The 19,187-nt window shown below is 42.6% G+C and overlaps 1 protein-coding gene across 5 annotated transcripts in view; it reads right to left on the bottom strand.

Moving 5' to 3' along the window:
* Nucleotides 1–699: 699 nt before the first annotated feature.
* LOC115145875 (RNA transcription, translation and transport factor protein-like) overlaps nucleotides 700–19,187 on the bottom strand; it is a 33,396-nt gene continuing 14,908 nt past the window's right edge. For 2 of the 5 annotated variants that reach the window (XM_029687476.2, XM_065004118.1), the window contains exons 7-8: nucleotides 17,834–17,882; nucleotides 700–10,313 (exon numbers count right to left, since the gene is read on the bottom strand). In XM_029687476.2, the coding sequence (XP_029543336.1) occupies nucleotides 10,159–10,313; nucleotides 17,834–17,882 (204 nt within the window). In that variant the 3' untranslated portion in view covers nucleotides 700–10,158. Of the gene's footprint in view, nucleotides 10,314–16,875; nucleotides 17,591–17,833; nucleotides 17,883–19,187 lie in introns of those variants that run through there. The other 3 variants (XM_029687474.2, XM_065004117.1, XM_065004119.1) reach the window with 2 other exon arrangements.

Raw genomic sequence — 19,187 nt, 5'->3', positions numbered from 1 at the left:
AACCCACCCGAGCTGACAAGGTACAAATCTGTCGTTCTGTCCCTGAACAGGCAGTTAACCCACTGTTCCCAGGCCGTCATTGAAAATAAGAATGTGTTCTTAACTGACTTGCCTGGTTAAATAAAGGTAAAATTAAAATAAAAAAATCCCCCTATGATTAGTAACATGGATAATGTGTTCTTCTCCCTCCTCCCCACCTGCTTCCCCATCCGTCTGTCTGTATCACTGTCTGTCTGCCGGTCTCTCGACTCGGCACAAACAAGCTGTCAATGTGTGGGTGTTTTTTGTCATGAGAAGTGTTTCATTGCTAGGTGCTGACACAATTCACACAGGGTCATTGCATTGCCCTTGTGGCCATGTGACAATGAAAGACAATGAGAGACGTAGTCCTGACCGCTGACACCAATGCTATGTTCCAACAGGATGTCTGACTAAGAGTTTAAACACATCTTCTGAAGTACCTTGATGGGATCAATCATATATGGCCTGATGTACAGTGACTCCCATTCATAATTAATCGTGAGTGAACCGGTCAGATTGGCTTTCAACACGGAGACTAATACCTTAACAGAAAGCATTCCGGACATTTACCCTCATCCCTTTCACTGTAATTCGATTTCAAGGCACTTACCATGGTGAATAATGCAGATTATTGTCAGAGCCAAATAAAACTGTCACACTAATGAGAAACAAAATGGATCATATAAATCACAAGTCGCTATTTTATTTGGATTTGCAGAAACTCCATGGAAAGCATTTTAATGGAAATATAAAACCCATATTAATACAAATGGCCTTATTCAATTAAAATGGTCTGGGTAAGACAAGAACATTTTTATTTTTCGATTCTTATCAACAAACAGGATGTTTATTGTAACAGACAAAAAGGCACCTACAGTAACCGCGTGTTCATTCAATATGTTTTGTGGCAACACTGGAAGATGTTCATTTTTGTACATTGGAAACGTCGTTATGCCCCAAACCAAAGAAAACTGACAGAAATAGGGACGGACCTGGACTTGTCCAATAAGAAACACAAATTTTTGTTTTCAGATTCAAAAGGTTTCACTATGGTTTGCCCTACTGAACACGACCCTGGTCATGCTGCTTTTTGTTTTTCATTTCAAAACGCTTTGCCGTTATGAACATAACAGGTTACTGGCTTTAACTGAAAAGGCCTGGTGTTATAGAAAACTGCGCTTCTGAAAAACTTGTGATCTTTTTCAAAAGGTCCCATAGAATGTGATCAGGGGAACTGAGCTCTACACAAGGGCCAAAATAGGAATAAGGGTTGTATAAAACGTGCCTGTGTAAAACGTAACGTTATGACTATAACTACTGTTCCCTGAAGGAGGGAAACAAGGTACAACATTACTATGTGGAGTCACACTTCCGTGACTTCGGTTGAAGGATCTACAATCACGCCTGACAAGGCCAATGAAATCTGTACCTTGCTGGAAGCCCCATCTCCCACAGGTGATAAGCGCGAGGCTCAGATTCATTCCGGATTCACCGCTCTTCACTGAGCACAGGAACAATCGGTGCGGGGCCAAACAGGTGTTGTACCTCATTTCCCTCCTTCAGGAAACAGTAGTTATAGTCACTTTCCCTTTGAGTCAGTCAACTTCGGTACAACATACAATAGGGAAATATAATCACGCCCCAAGACGACCCCAACAGATACTAAATGAAACGGCCCATGGCAGACCACCCAGACCTGACCGTGCCAGATGTGACAGTCTGGGTATTGCACACTGCCTAGTGACTTTCCCCTACCCAACCATAAGCACGCTGTGGGCTAGACTGGGAGCAGTGACATCCAAACGATAAAACCTCACAAAAGTGTGTGGTGATGCCCAACTAGCCAAAACACCATAAAAAAAGTATGTAGACACCCCTTCAAATTTGTGGATTCGGCTATTTCAGCCACACCCATTGCTGACAGGTGTATAAAATAGAGCACACAGCCATGCAATCTCCATAGACAAATACTGGTAGTAGAATGGCCTTACTGAAGAGTTCCAACAAGTCAGTTCATAAAATGTCTACCCAGCAGGGCAGTAGAGCTCCTCTGGTCAACTGTAGGTGCTGTTATTGTGAAATGGAAACTTCTAGGAGCAACAACGACTCAGCCGCAAAGTGGTATGCCACACAAGCTCACAGAATGGGACAGTCGAGTGCTGATGCGCGTAGTGCTTAAAAATCGTCTTTCCTCGGTTGCAACACTCATTACCGAGTTCCAAACTGCCTCGGTCTGGAAACGTCAGCACAATAACTGTTCGTCTGGAGCTTCATGAAATGGGGTTCCATGGCCGAGCAGCCGAACACAAGCCTAAGATCACCAAGCGTTGGGTGGAGTGGTGTAAAGCTCACTGCCATTGGACTCTGGAGCAGTGGAAAAAATATTCTCGGCCCACTTAGAAGGCCCTCGTAGAGAGCCCCGGACTGAAGGGCGCCTCTGGACTGAGGGGCTGCGACTCTGGCAGTCTCTCCGGAAAGAAACCCTTGCCCTGATCTCATCAACCTTGTTATCCAGGGACTGAACATTAGCGAGTAATATACTCAAGTTTGGTTTTAAAAACACATTCTACAGCTCTTTTAAACAGAAATACAAGAGGGGGGTGGCAATCTTTATTCCAAACTCAGTTCATTTTGAAAGTATTAAGGAAATTAATGACAAAGAGGGGAGATTTACGGTGGTAAATTGGAAAATAGAACATAAAGAGATAACATTCGTTAATGTTCATGCCCCTCCAGAGAGTGACAAGTTATTTTTTACACATTCAGTTGAAACCATTGCATCAGAAGCAGAGGGGATTGTGCGGGTGATCTGAACGTTGTGTTAAATCATAATCTGGACACGACAGTACTAAGATAATCAACTTTGTAAGGTGCATTTTATTTAACACCTCATTGATAGAATTGGGACTAATTGATATCTGGAGGGACCTCCACCCATTGGAAAGGGATTATACCCATTACTCTGGCCCTCACTCAGTCTCGCACACCAAGACAGTTGTGAAGAGGGCACAACAAAACCTATTCCCCCTCAGGAGACTGAAAAGATTTGGCATGGGTCCTCAAATCCTCAAAAGGTTTTACAGCTGCACCATCAAGAGCATCCTGACGGGTTGCATCACTGCCTGGTATAGCAACTGCACGGCCTACCGACCGCAAGGCACTACAGAGGGTAGTGCGTACGGCCCAGTACATCACTGGGGCCATTCTTCCTGCCATCCAGGACCTCTATACCAGGCGGTGTCAGAGGAAAGCCCTAAAAATTGCAAAGACTCCAGCCACCCTAGTCATGAACTGTTCTCTCTGCTACCGCACGGCAAGCGGTACCGGAGCGCCAAGTCTAGACCCCCCCCCCTCAATTTTTACCCTGCTGCATTTTTTACTTCAGTTTATTTTAGTAAATACTTTAACACAATACTTTAAATACTTTAACACATTTTGTTTACCTGCATTGTTGGTTAATTAAGGGCTTGTAGTAAGTAAGCATTTAACTGTAAGGTTGAATTCGGCGCATGTGACAATTTGATTTGTTTGAAAAGGCATGGATTTCTTTGGGGTGCATTACGGCCACACAAAGGGGATACCGCCGGAGAATTTGAGTCATTATCAAGTGATTGTCAAATTGTGAATGAGGGACTTATAAAGTCAGCCTGCTCAAAAAAAACAAAGCAGAGCTCATGCCTTTCAAGCAACTTTTTTCAAATCATCATTAGTCGCATCATGCAGCCTTACAATGTATAAAAAAATCTGTGCTACCTGTCCCAGACCTATTATTTGACCATGCTGGTCATTTATGAACATTTGAACATCTTGGCCATGTTCTGTTATAATCTCCACCCGGCACAGCCAGAAGAGGACTGGCCACCCCTCATAGCCTGGTTCCTCTCTAGGTTTCTTCCTAGGTTTTGGCCTTTCTAGGGAGATTTTCCTAGCCAACGTGCTTGCTTGCTGTTTGGGGTTTTAGGCTGGGTTTCTGTACAGCACTTTGAGATATCAGCTGATGTACGAAGGGCTATATAAATACATTTGATTTGATCTGATAATGTGGCAAGTAGCATCGCAAGAGACCCAGGGGGTACTTTGTGTGTGTAAATTTGTGCAGGATTTCTTCACACCTCTCGGGCTTACACAAAAATACAATGCTGTTGCGTTTACCGTGAATGCATTCTTACCGTGAACATTGTCTTTACATTTCAATTACGCTGTATGCTGAGCTTCCGCAATGCAGATTGAATACAGCCCTATGTAGGTATTGACAATGACAATACATTTAAGCGTTGGACAGGTTTTTCTCATGGCTCAAATTTTTATATGGTCATTTAGGTAGAAAGTAGAAACTTTTAACACGGATATGAACTGTATGTCCCAGGACTACCTGACATGATGACTCCTTGCTGTCCCCAGTCCACCTGGCCATGCTGCTGCTCCAGTTTCAACTGTTCTGCCTTACTATTATTCGACCATGCTGGTCATTTATGAACATTTGAACATCTTGGCCATGTTCTGTTATAATCTCCACCCGGCACAGCCAGAAGAGGACTGGCCACCCCACATAGCCTGGTTCCTCTCTAGGTTTCTTCCTAGGTTTTGGCCTTTCTAGGGAGTTTTTCCTAGCCACCGTGCTTTTACACCTGCATTTCTTGCTGTTTGGGGTTTTAGGCTGCGTTTCTGTACAGCACTTTGAGATATCAGCTGATGTACGAAGGGCTATATAAATAAATTTGATTTGAATTTGATTTATGAGGGAATTGAACCTACAACCTTGGTGTGTAGAGAAGGGGATTTGGAAGCATGCTCGTGATTCGGTTGCACTCCCTGCCGGAGAGTTGTTGGGAAGGGCCCATAAGTAAGCATTTCACTTGTTGTTTACAAAGCATATAACAAATACAAATTGATTAGAGTTAAAAACCCAAAATGTCTCCCTTTGAGATTTGGTCTTCTTGGACTTGGTTAAAACGTTGGGTTGGAGAGCGGGAGACCCGGGTTCGATTCCTACTAGTTACAGCATTTACGAACCAACTGAGCCACCGTCAACACCACCATGATTGCCCTGTCTGCTTTGACACAGCCACGAGACAAGTGTGCTGGGCGGACACAGGTATGAATCCCCTGCCTCCTCTAGGAGCTTGGTGTGTAAAGAACCACACTTAAGGGGTCTGAAGGCCTATAACTACAACCAGCTTACTCTCCCCAAATCCTCACTTTCATCTTAAGGGAAAAATGCTAAACAGTTGCTATGTCTCTGTGATATACAAGTCTCTCTATGTATCCTACCGTTTTTAGGTTCTTCTATTCTCATTATAAAGTTGAGCTATACCTATACTGTAATCATGACTATTTTATGATACTAAAATGGTATGCTATTAAATGTATGGTAAGCTATTCAAAAAATTTGCCACTGTCACTTTTCAGTACCGTAAGAAGTGGGGATGGGGCCAAGTTGTTCTGGAGCAGTCAAAGAGGTGGTACACAGTTCAGATGCATACAGCCTGGATACTACTCTACATACTAAGATAGGAACCTATACTGTTATCAACCAAATGAAACCTATAACCTCTCTCTCACATACACACTCTCTTTCTCACTCTCAGGGACCAAGCGTTTGGAGTGCATTGCATCCTATGGGATGGGAAGAAGGGTGATCCACAGCAACTTGAACAACCCCTTCAGTATGGTGTTTTATGCCAACCACTTCTACTTCACAGACTGGAGGAGGTAAGACAGGGACAGATCTGGTTTCAAATAGAATTTGTTTTCTGTCAAATACTTAAGCTGCATTTGAGGTTGCTGGGTGCAACGGAACTGACATAATAGTCCCAAAAGTGCAAACCCTGTGAATGATGTTATAGTGTTTTTTTTAATGTTCAGTGTGATGGTAGTTGAGTTGATTTGTTTTTTTCTCTGTGGTGTTCATAGGGACAGGGTCATTGCTGAGTCGGGACAGCAGCTAGTTCACAGAAGAGTACCTACCTGACCCAAGGTCTCACCTGTACGGCATCACCATAGCAACCACCCACTGTCTATAAGGTAATACTGTAATCTTTCTAGCGTCCTGTCCAAGGGGTGAACTTGTACATCAAGCTGCCTCACTCTACAGAAACATAATTTTGCATGCGCACAAACAAACAACTCTTGACTTGTGTTTGGTGACGTTCCAGGTTGTCTTTTTTTGCAGCCGTGCGGCGCATCTCAAATCAAATTTTATTTGTAACATACACATGGTTAGCAGATGTTAATGCGAGTGTAGTGAAATGCTTGAGCTTCTAGTTCCGACAATTCTGTAATAACCAACGAGTAATCTAACCTAACAATTCAACAACTACCTTATACACACAAATCAAAATTATTTGTCACATACAAGTGTAAAGGGATAAAGAATATGTACATAATGATATGACTGAGTGATGGTACAGAAACGGCAAAGGCAAGATGCAGTAGATGGTATTGAGTACAGTATATACATATGAGAAGAGTAATGTAGGGTATGTAAACATTATATTAAGTGGCATTGTTTAAAGTGGCTATAATCGCTATCATCCAGAAGGTGAGGTCAGTACAGGTACATCAAAGCAGGGACCGAGAGACCGAAGCAGTTTTTCAATCTCAAGGCCATCAGACTGTTAAACAGCCACCACTAACATTGAGTGGCTGCTGCCAACATACTGACTCAACTCCAGCCACTTTAATAATGGAAAATTGATGTGGTCAGCTTTTCCGAAAGGAGGGCGGGGGAGGGCCTTATATGTGTCGCAGAAGTTAGAATAACAATGATCCAGGGTTTTACCGGTCCTGGTTGCACAATCGATATGCTGATAGAATTTAGGGAGTCTTGTTTTCAGATTAGCCTTGTTAAAATCCCAAGCTACAATGAATGCAGCCTCAGGATATGTGGTTTTCAGTTTACATTGTCAAATAAAGTTCGTTCAGGACCATCGATGTGTCTGCTTGGCGGGGAATATAATCGAAGAGAATTCTCTTGGTAGATAATGCGGTCGACATTTGATTGTGAGGAATTCTAAGTCAGGTGAACAGAAGGACTTGAGTTCCTGTATGTTGTTATGATCACACCACGTCTCGTTAATCATAAGGCATAACCCCCCTTCTTCCCAGAAAGATGCTTGTTTCTGTCGGCGCGATGCGTGAAGAAACCAGCTGGCTGTACCGACTCCGATAGTGTGTCTCGAGTGAGCCATGTTTCCGTAAAGCAAAGAACGTTACAGTTTCTGATGTCTCTTTGAAGTTTGCTATATGAAGTGGTAACAAGACACCTCCTTAGACGTCTGTTCAGCGTGCCTGCTGAAAAAGCCAATCTGGAATGCCGTCAATATTACCCTTAACCTTCACGTGGGAGGGATAGCAATAGCATCCACTGTCGCCAGTGGTTTTGGTGGAAATAAATCAGATGAACTCTCCAACTTGAATTGGACTGTATGGCTTATGTGAGAGAGAAATGATGTATTCACCTTTTTTATTTGATTTATTTTACCTTTATTTTACTAGGCAAGTCAGTTAAAGAACAAATTCTTATTTTCAATGACGGCCTATGAACAGTGGGTTAACTGCCTGTTCAGGGGCAGAACGACAGATTTGTACCTTGTCAGCTCGGGGATTCGAACTTGCAACCTTTACGGTTGCTAGTCCAACTCTCTAACCACTAGGCTACCCTGCCGCCCCGTATTCATCTTATTTGTTGGCTATGTGACAATTATTTACTTAACGAACATTAAGATATTTCTGTCCTGCTAATGCTGTGGTTTATGGTCTCCACTCTAGCACCTGCTGTTGAGGACATGGGTTCTACTAGAGATAGCTTGAAGCTGACAATTGATGTGTTGGTGATAAAAACCTAAAAGCTAGCATTTTATAGATGTGGTGTGTGTGTGTGTGACTCGAGATAGAGAGAGCCTGGAAGAGTTAAGAACAATGCCGCATCGTCTCATCTTCCTGGCATCTGGGAAACTAAGTAACAGACCATCCTGTGTAGATAACCAAGGTGGCTTATGGGAAGGTTAGAAGTGACTGACTACGCAATCTTGCTATCAGCTATATAAAAACTGCATCTTCTATAAAAGGCTAGACTCTCAGCCTAACGGTCTCATTATTGTAATAATTAATTGATATTAAATAAAGATTGTTTGAAGAAATTACCAAGACCAAGTCTCTCTCAGTACTGAATTTCCACAACACTTATGCCTTTTGCGGGTCATGTAGGATAAAAGCAGTTCATGTAGCCTGAAACACAATTTTCTTTTGCAGATTTAGCTTGTGCGAAAGCAGGGAACCTCAATACAGTGCATTCGGAAAGTATTCAGACCCCTTCCCCTTATTCTAAAATTGATTTAAAAAATTCTCAATCTACAGACAATACCTCAATGACAAAGGGAAAACAGGTTTAGAAACATTTGAAAAAAAACATGAATACCTTATTTACATAAGTATTCAGATCCTTTGCTATGAGACTAGAAATTGAGCTCAGGTGCATCATGTTTCCATTGATCACCCTTGTGATGTTTCTACAACATGATTGGAGTCCACCTGTGGTAAATTCAATTGATTGGACATGATTTGGAAAGGCACACACCTGTCTATAAAAGGTCCCACAGTTGACAGTGCATGTCAGAGCAAAAACCAAGCCATGAGGTCAAAGGAATTGTCTGTAGATATCCGAGACAGGATTGTGTGGGCGAAGGTTCACATTCCAACAGGACAACGCAGGAGTGGCTTCGGGATAAGTCTCTCTGAATGTCCTTGAGTGGCACAGCCAGAGCACGGACTTGAACCCGATGGAACATCTCTGGAGAGACCGGAACATAGCTGTGCAGCAATGCTCTCCATCCAACCTGACAGAGCTTGAGAGGATCTGCAGAGAATGGGAGACTCCCCAAATACAGGTGTGCCAAGCTTGTAGCGTCATACCCAAGGCTGTAACCACTGCCAAAGGTGCTTCAAAAAAGTACTGAGTAAAAGGTCTGAATACTGATGTAAATGTAATATTCCAGTTTTGTGCAAACATTTCTAAAAAAACAGTTTTTGCTTTGTCATTATGGGGTGTTTAGATTTATGAGGGGGAAAACATTACTTAATCCATTTTAGAACAAGGTTGTAACATAATACAATGTAGAAAAAGTCAAGGGGTAGGAATACTTTCTGAATGCACTGTACTGGGGGACATACTTCATTTTGATGTTACGTATCAGAGCGGACACCTTCAACAAACAAAAAGACGCCAAATGACTGAGGCTGTACAAAGAGCCTTAGCATAGAACCTGCCAACTAGCAAGTTCCTCAAGTAGAAGGCAACTGCTGCCAAATCACTGTACTAAAGGCCCAGGTGACGAAATGTGACCGGTCTTCGCCGCAACATCAAAGCCATAGAAACCTAGTGGCCGACTGAGCTCAGTCTTGCATTATATGATTGGACAAAGCCATTGATCACGTGGTACCATTCATTCCTATATGAAGCATTGAAACAAAATGCACCACCAAAGTAAATTTCCAAACGTCAACTGTGACTTCCCTCCCCCGCAAATAAAGTTTTGTAAATTTGTTTACCTCATTTTCATACTTTGGCTTTCTATAAAAAATAAAACTAGATCTTTGAGCCACAAGTCCAGTTATATCTATCCATGTGTATTGAATGAACACACAGCAATGCAGTATTTGGGTATTCGGTGCACTAATCATTTTGTATTTCACCACATTGTCGCCAAATATTTGTTCTTCCAGTTTTTTTATCCTTTATCTTTCCTAAGATGTAATTCCTGACTTTTATCGCTGATTCCATCTCCAAGGGTAATTTCAGCACAGAATCTGATAGCACTTCCAATTTCTTATGAACACAAACCAAAGTTTCTTCCCCCCCAATGTATTTCATACATTCTCATTCCAACACTCATGCGACGAAAATGCATTTCTTTCTCAAAAACAAAAAAAACTAGTCCATTTCATTCCAACTGTCCCAAATCCTTAAAAAAAAAAAAAAAAAATGAAAACTCAAAGGCTTAGTCCTAGTTGTTGGACTAAAATAAAATAAGGACAAGGTCTTGGACCAATATCCATGTATAGTTTGTGTGGTACTTCTTTTTCACAGACTGTATGTTGGGGGTTAAAGGCAGAGGTCAAGGGGTCAGGCAAGACAGGTCATCTTCCGACCTTGCCCAGGCGGTGGTCTGTCTTCGGGTCTGCAATTATGGCCTGGACGGCTACGATGGCCTCATTGATCCGGGTCTGCAGGTCACGTAGCTCCTCGATGTGGAGCAGACGTAGGATCTGAGCCGCTTCGTTCAGGGTGGCGTCTGCAGAGAAAGGAGGCACACACCGTTAGAGGCCATATTACAGAGGAAGAGATTATGCTCAGTCGGTGATCAGTGGAGGACTTAAATGAGCCGGAGCTGAGAGGATCACCAAAACTAAAAAGAGGAGTGTTTTTGCAGAGCACACAACGATGCCGACAACCATCCATTGAGATCAGTGGACAAAGGGCTGCACCGAAAAAACTCATGAATACCAACTAGGATGGATCCCGAGGCAAATGTGGCTTCTTCATCAACATCTTTATGCTTTAGTTAATAATAAAACATACTCTCGTCAACTTTGATCCATGTCTGGGCCCGAAGGACGCAAAGTTATGTTTGTCAGACGAATCATTGGATCGAAACTGCACAGTGCAAAAAGAGAGAACACACATGGTTAATGTTCTGAAAAACATATGTCATGGCTCCCGAGTGGCGCAGTGGTCTCAGTGCAATTGGCATTACTACAGTCCCTGGCTCGAATCCAGGGTGTATCACAGCCGGCCGTGATAGGGAGTCCCATAGGGCGGCTCACAATTGGCCATGCGTCGTCCGAGTTTGGCTGTCATTGTAAATAAGAGTTTGTTCTTAACTGACTTGCCTAGTTACAGTGCCTATTCATCCCCCTTGGCGTTTTTTCTATTTTGTTGCATTACAACCTGTAATTTAAATGGATTTTTATTTGAATTTCATGTAATGGACATACACAAAATAGTCCAAATTGGTGAAGTTGAATAAAAACTTGTTTCAAAAAATTATAAAAAAACAGAAAAGTGGTGCATGCATATGTATTCACCCCCCCTTTGCTATGAAGCCCTTAAATAAGATCTGGTGCAACAAATTACCTTCAGAAGTCACAATTAATTAAAGTCCACCTGTGAGCAATCTAAGTGTCACATGATCTGTCTCATTATCTCAGTATATATACACACACCTGTTCTGAAAGGCCCCTGAGTCTGCAACACCACCAAGCAAGCGGCAGCACCAAGCAAGCGGCAGCACCAAGCAAGCGGCAGCACCAAGCAAGCAGCAGCACCAAGACCAAGGAACTCTCCAAACAGGTCACGGACATTGTTGTGGAGAAGTACAGATCAGGGTTGGGTTTAAAAAAATATCAGAAACTTTGAACATCCCACAGAGCACCATTAAATCCATTATTTAAAAAAATGGAAAGAATTTGGCACCACAACAAACCTGCCAAGAGAGGGCTGCCCACCAAAACTCACAGACCAGGCAAGGAGGGCATGAACTCTTTTGGGATAGGGGGCAGCATTTTCACTTTTGGATGAATAGCGTGCCCAGAGTGAACTGCCTCCTACTCTTTCCCAGATGCTAATATATGCATATTATTATTAGCATTGGATAGAAAACACTCTGAAGTTTCTAAAACTGTTTGAATGATGTTTGAGTATAACAGAACTCATGACGGGCGGAAACCTGAGAAAAATCCAACCAGGAAGTGGGACATCTGATGTTTGAAGTTTTTCAAAGCTTGGCCTACCGAATACACAGTGGGATATGGATAAAGATGCACTTCCTACGGCTTCCACTAGATGTCAACCGTCTTTAGAAACTTGAATGAGGATTCTACTATAAAGGAGGGGCTCATGAGAACTGTTTAAGTCAGTGGTCTGGCATCGTGCCTTGGGCTCATGACGCGCGCTCCCGACAGAGTTAACTCTCGTTCCAGTGCTTTTCTTCAGACATAGGAATTCTCCGGTTGGAACATTGATGTTTTATGTTAAAAACATCCTAACGATTGATTCCATACATCAGGACTGTAATGGAACTTTGAGTTTTTGTCTGGACGAAATGCCTGCGCCTCATGAAGATGGATTACTGGGCTGAACACGCTAACAACAAGTGGCCATTTGGACATAAATGATGGACTTTATGGAACAAATCAGTCATTTATTGTCGAACTGGGATTCCTGAGAGTGCCTTCTGATGAAGATCATCAAAGCTAAGTGAATACATGGTGTTATTTCTAACTTCTGTTGAGTCAAATGGCGGATATTTTTCTGTCTGTTTTGGGCTCTGAGTGCCGTTCTCAGATTATGCTTTTTCCGTAAAGTTTTTGAAATCTGACACAGCGGTTGCATTAAGGAGAAGTCTAACTTTAATTCTGTGAATAACAGTTGTATCTTTAATCAATATTATTATGAGTATTTCTGCAAAATCACCGGATGTTTTGGAATCAAAACATTACTGCATGTAACGCGCCAATGTAAAATTAGATTTTTGGATATAAATATGCACATTATCGAACAAAACATACATGCATTGTGTAACATGATGTCCTATCAGTGTCATCTGATGAAGATCATCAAAGGTTAGTGATGAATTTTATCTACAGTGGGGCCAAAAAGTATTTAGTCAGCCACCAATTGTGCAAGTTCTCCCACTTAAAAAGATGAGAGGCCTCATCATAGGTACACTTACACTATGACAGACAAAATGAGAAAAATAAATCCAGAAAATCACATTGTAGGATTTTTAATGAATTTATTCGCAAATTTTATGGTGGAAAATAAGTATTTGGTCAATAACAAAAGTTTCTCAATACTTTGTCTTCACAAGGTATTCACACACTGTTGCTGGTATTTTGGCCCATTCCTCCATGCAGATCTCTAGAGCAGTGATGTTTTGGGGCTGTTGCTGGGCAACAGACTTTCAACTCCCTCCAAAGATTTTCTATGGGGTTGAGATGTGGAGACTGGCTAGGCCACTCCAGGACCTTGAAATGCTTCTTACGAAGCCACTCCTTCGTTGCCCGGGCGGTGTGTTTGGGATCATTGTCATGCTGAAAGACCCAACCACGTTTCATCTTCAATGCCCTTGCTGATGGAATGAGGTTTTCACTCAATCTCACGATACATGGCCCCATTCATTCTTTCCTTTCCACGGATCAGTCGTCCTGGTCCCTTTGCAGAAAAACAGTCCCAAAGCATGATGTTTCCACCCCCATGCTTCACAGTAGTCACACTCAAAATTAAAGTGGAAAACCACACTACAGGCTGATCCAACTTTGATGTAATGTCCTTAAAACAAGTCAAAATGAGGCTCAGTAGTGTGTGTGGCCTCCACGTGCCTGTATGACCTCCCTACAACGCCTGGGCATGCTCCTGATGAGGTGGCGGATGGTCTCCTGAGGGATCTCCTCCCAGACCTGGACTAATGCATCCGCCAACTCCTGGACAATCTGTGGTGCAATGTGGCGTTGGTGGATGGAGCGAGACATGATGTCCCAGATGTGCTCAATTGGATTCAGGTCTGGGGAACGGGCGGGCCAGTCCATAGCATCAATGCCTTCCTCTTGCAGGAACTGCTGACACACTCCAGCCACATGAGGTCTAGCATTGTCTTGCATTAGGAGGAACCCAGGGCCAACCGCACCAGCATATGGTCTCACAAGGGGTCTGAGGATCTGATCTCGGTACCTAATGGCAGTCAGGCTACCTCTGGCGAGCACATGGAGGGCTTTGCGGCCCCCCAAAGAAATGCCACCCCACACCATGACTGGCCCACCGCCAAACCGGTTATGCTGGAGGATGTTGCAGGCAGCAGAACATTCTCCAAGGCGTCTCCAGACTGTCACATGTGCTCAGTGTGAACCTGCTTTCATCTGTGAAGAGCACAGGGCGCCAGTGGCGAATTTGCCAATCTTGGTGTTCTCTGGCAAATGCCAAACGTCCTGCACGGTGTTGGGCTGTAAGCACAACCCCCACATGTGGACGTCGGGCACTCATACCACCCTCATGGAGTCTGTTTCTGACCGTTTGAGCAGACACATGCACATTTGTGGCCTGCTCGAGGTAATTGTGCAGGGCTCTGGCAGTGCTCCTCCTACTCTTCCTTGCACAAAGGCGGAGGTAGCGGGTCCTGCTGCTGAGTTGTTGCCCTCCTACGGCCTCCTCCACGTCTCCTGATATACTGGCCTGTCTCCTGGTAGCACCTCCATGCTCTGGACACTACGCTGACAGACACATCAAACCTTCTTGCCACAGCTCGCATTGATGTGCCATCCTGGATGAGCTGCACTACCTGAGCCACTTGTGTGGGTTGTAGACTCCGTCTCATGCTACCACTAGAGTGAAAGCACCGCCAGCATTCAAAAGTGACCAAAACATCAGCCAGGAAGCATAGGAACTGAGAAGTGGTCTGTGGTCAGCACCTGCAGAACCACTCCTTTATTGGGTGTCTTGCTAATTGCCTATAATTTCCACCTGTTGTCTATTCCATTTGCACAACAGCATGTGAAATTTGTCAATCAGTGTTGCTTCCTAAGTGTGATTGACTTGGAGTTACATTGTGTTTAAGTGTTCCCTTTTATTTTTTTGAGCAGTGTATTTTGGTTTCATCTGACCATATGACATTCTCCCAGTCTTCTTCTGGATCATCCAAATGCTCTCTAGCAAACTTCAGACGGGCCTGGACATGTACTGGCTTAAGCAGGGGGACACGTCTGGCACTGCAGGATTTGAGTCCCTGGCGGCGTAGTGTGTTACTGATGGTAGGCTTTGTTACTTTGGTCCCAGCTCTCTGCAGGTCATTCACTAAGTCCCCCCGTGTGGTTCTGGGATTTTTGCTCACCGTTCGTGTGATCATTTTGACCCCTCGGGGTGAGAACTTGCGTGGAGCCCCAGATCGAGATTATCAGTGGTCTTGTATGTCTTCCATTTCCTAATAATTGCTCCCACAGTTGATTTCTTCAAACCAAGCTGCTTACCTATTGCAGATTCAGTCTTCCCAGCCTGGTGCAGGTCTACAATTTTGTTTCTGGTGTCCTTTGACAGCTCTTTGGTCTTGGCCATAGTGGAGTTTGGAGTGTGACTGTATAAGGTTGTGGACAGGTGTCTTTTATACTGATAACAAGATCAAACAGGTGCCATTAATACAGGTAATGAGTGGAGGACAGAGGAGCCTCTTAAAGAAGAAGTTACAAGTCTGTGAGAGCCAGAAATCTTGCTTGTTTGTAGGTGACCAAATACTTATTTTCCACCATAATTTGCAAATAAATTCATAAAAAATCCTACGTGATTTTCTTTCTCATTTTGTCTGTCATAGTTGAAGTGTACCTATGATGAAAATTACAGGCCCCTCATCTTTTTAAGAGGGAGAACTTGCACAATACTAAATATTTTTTTGCCCCACTGTATATCTCTGCTTTTTGTGACTCCCATCTTTGGCTGGAAAAATGGCTGTGTTTTTTTGACTTGGCTATGACCTAACATAATCATATGTTGTGCTTTCGCTGTAAAGCATTTTTTGAAATAGACACAATGGGTGGATTAACAAGATGTTTATCTTTCATTTGCTGTATTGGACTTGTTAATGTGTGAAAGTAACATATTTCCCCCCAAAATATTAGAATTTAGCACACTGCCTTTTCAGCGGAATGTTGTCGAGGGGTTCCGCTAGCGGAACTTCTGCCCTAGAAAGGTTAATCAGAGAGTTAACAAAGAACCCAAAGATAACCCTGAAGGAGCTGCAAAGCTCCACAGTGGAGATTGGAGTATTTGTCCATAGGACCACTTTAAGCCGTACACTCCACAGAGCTGGGATTTATGGAAGAGTGGCCAGAAAAAAAGACATTGCTTAAAGAAAAAAAATAAGCAAACATGTTTGGTGTTCGCCAAAAGGCATGTGGGAGACCCAAAAGAAAGTACTCTGGTCAGTTTAGAGCTTTTTGGTCAAATCAAGGAAAACGCTATGTCTGGCGCAAACCCAACACCTCATCACCCCGAGAACACTATCCCCACAGTGAAGCATGGTGGTGGAAGCATCATGCTGTGTGGATGTTTTTCATCAGTAGGGACTAGGAAACTAATCAGAATTGAAGGAATGATGATGGCGCTAAATACTGGGAAATTCTTGAGGGAAACCAGTTTGTCTCCCAGAGATTTGACTCTGTGACCGAGGTTCACCTTCCAGCAGGACAATGACCCTAAGCATACAGCTAAAGCAACACTCGAGTGGTTAAAGGGGAAACATTTAAATGTCTTAGAATGGCCTATCAAGGCCCAACCTCATTCCAAATGAGAATCTGTGGTATGACCTACAGATTGCTGTACACCAGCGGAACAATCCCAGTGGCTAGATGTGCCAAGCTTATAGAGACATACCAAGAGACTGTAATTGCTGCAAAAGGTGGATCTACAAAGTATAGACTTTGGGGCACGCTCAAGGTCTGTTTTTTTGTGTGTAATATTTCTTGTTTGTTTCACAAAAATTATTTTGCATTTTGAAAGTGGTAGACATGTTGTCTAAATCAAAGGATACAACAACCCCCCCTCCAGGTTGTAAGACAACAAAACAGGAAAAATGCCAAGGGGGGTGAATACTTTCGCAGCCACTGTAAATAAAGGTTCAATAAAATAAAATATACTTTTAAAATAAATCGCTTTAGCCGACATGTTGCGGTTCATCTAATGAAGGATTGACGTGATCTATAAGCCCAGGACGATAGTAAAACGGGAAATAAGATACACTACAAGGGAACACACAAAAAACGTAGAAAACGATTGCAGGTCGGAGGGCCATCAAGCGAAACAGACCAATGAAACACGGTTAACAAGAAGTTAAGCTTTATTTTTATGTTATACACTTGTGATTTTATGAAAGTTAAATATTTAAAATACTGTAGCTTGATGTTGGCCAGGTGGGACACCCATAAGAAGTTAATAAGCAGTGCAGATCCCCTCCTATTATCCTTCTCAGAGTTAAGAATTGTGTGTTCAATTATTTGTGACATTGTAGCATTTAAAGCATTTTGAAGATAGAAGCAATAGGATTTGAAGCAAAAGCCTACCCGCGTGGTCAACTATTTCAGCATGCTCGACAACAAGCATGGTCTTGATAAATCAATTAGATTTTTAATTTTCACTGAATCTTTTTTTGGTTATTGGTTAGACTACAATGAGGGTGTGGAAATGTTAGGATAATTTTAGTCTTAGTACTGTAACCTACTCCCGACCAATCACGTTGTACAGCACCATTTTCCCAGCACCATTTTCCCTGACTGTCAAATGCTTCTCAAAGAAGCCCCCTGGTGGTCAAACTAACACTAACTAGCATTAATGCAACAATGGTTGACACTTAAATAACGTGCCACAGAATTCTGCGGCAGCCCGCAAGGTGTACTGCAACTTTTACAGGAAGAACCACTGTAGTCTCCACAATGACACGTTCCATGCCTTGTTTCCTTTGCGCAGATGTGTCTCCAACTGATCTGGAACAGATCTTGACACAATGTGATGGCCATACCCACCCAAGCAATCCTACAGAGTATTACATCAACAGTACAGTCAAGATAAATGCCATGTCTATCATATCAATAGGACAGAATGTTTGGAGACAATTTAGATTATTATAATTGCCTTGGGCACAAGAAGATGGGAGAATGAAGTGTTTAAAATGTAATCTAGTCAAGTTCATTTATGAGGAAATTAAGGATGACAAGGCACATGGTTTAAAAATGAGTGTGTGTGTATTACTTCAAAAACTTGACTGTGAGCACTCACCTCCGGTATCAAAGCCGAGGATGTGCTTGTCCAAGGCCACAGGGAGACCCTTGAGGAGACAAGGCAAAAACAGGAAGAAATACATCACGGCAATTAAAAGCAAATCCGGACACATTAAGTGCCAATATACTGTATATCCGGCCACTTAAAATACCATAGCCACCTAGACAACTCCAAGACCACTCAACACAGGCCTTACCTAATCATACTATGGGGCCGTATGTATCAAGCATCTCAGAGTAGGAGTGCTGATCTAGGATCAGGTCCACGTTCAATCCTATTCATTGTGATTCAAAAAGCAAAATTGATCCTGAATTAGTACTCAGATGCTTGATACATACGGGCCGGGCCCTGAGCAGTAACGTGTGCTGAGAGTTCCCATGTATTATCATGTCAGATTGAGAGAATAGAAGTGTCAGACCTGGGATCAAATTACATTTGTTTTCTTTCAAATACACACTGCGCTTAACTTCTTCGATATAGGGGGCGCTCTTAATTTTTGGATAAAAAAACGTTCCCGTTTTAAACAAGATATTTTGTCACGAAAAGATGCTCGACTATGCATATAATTGACAGATTTGGAAAGAAAACACTGACTTTTCCAAAACTGCAAAGATATTATCTGTGAGTGCCACAGAACTGATGCTACAGGCGAAACCAAGATGAAATTTCAAACAGGAAATGCCCCAGATTTTGAAGGCGCTGTGTTCCAATGTCTCCTTATATGGCTGTGAATGCGCCAGGAATGAGCTTACTTTGTCGTTTCCCCAAGGTGTCTGCAGCATTGTGACGTATTTGTAGGCATATCATTGGAAGATTGACCATTTTACACTACATCTACCAGGTGCTCGCTTGGTGTCCTCCGTCACAATTATTGCGTAATCTCCAGCTGTATTTTTCCATTTGCTTCCGAGGAGAAACCCAACTGCCACGAATGATTTATCATCGAATAGATATGTGAAAAACACCTTGAGGATTGATTCTAAACAACGTTTGCCATGTTTCTGTCGATATTATGGAGTTAATTTGGAAAAAAGTTTGGCGTTGTAATGACTGAATTTTCTGGGTTTTTTTCTTTGCCAAACATGATGAATAAAACGGAGCGATTTCTCCTACACAAATAATCTTTTTGGAAAAACTGAACATTTGCTATCTAACTGAGAGTCTCCTCATTGAAAACATCCGAAGTTCTTCAAAGGTAAATTATTTTATTTGAATGCTTTTCTTGTTTTTGTGAAAATGTTGCCTGCTGAATGCTAGGCTTAATGCTATGCTAGCTATCAATACTCTTACACAAATGCTTGTGTAGCTATGGTTGAAAAGCATATTTTGAAAATCTGAGATGACAGTGTTG

This window comes from Oncorhynchus nerka, linkage group LG18, assembly GCF_034236695.1.
Source record: "Oncorhynchus nerka isolate Pitt River linkage group LG18, Oner_Uvic_2.0, whole genome shotgun sequence".
NCBI lineage: Eukaryota > Metazoa > Chordata > Actinopteri > Salmoniformes > Salmonidae > Oncorhynchus > Oncorhynchus nerka.
Note: the sequence above shows the minus strand (reverse complement) of the source record. Positions and strands in the feature narration are given on the sequence as shown.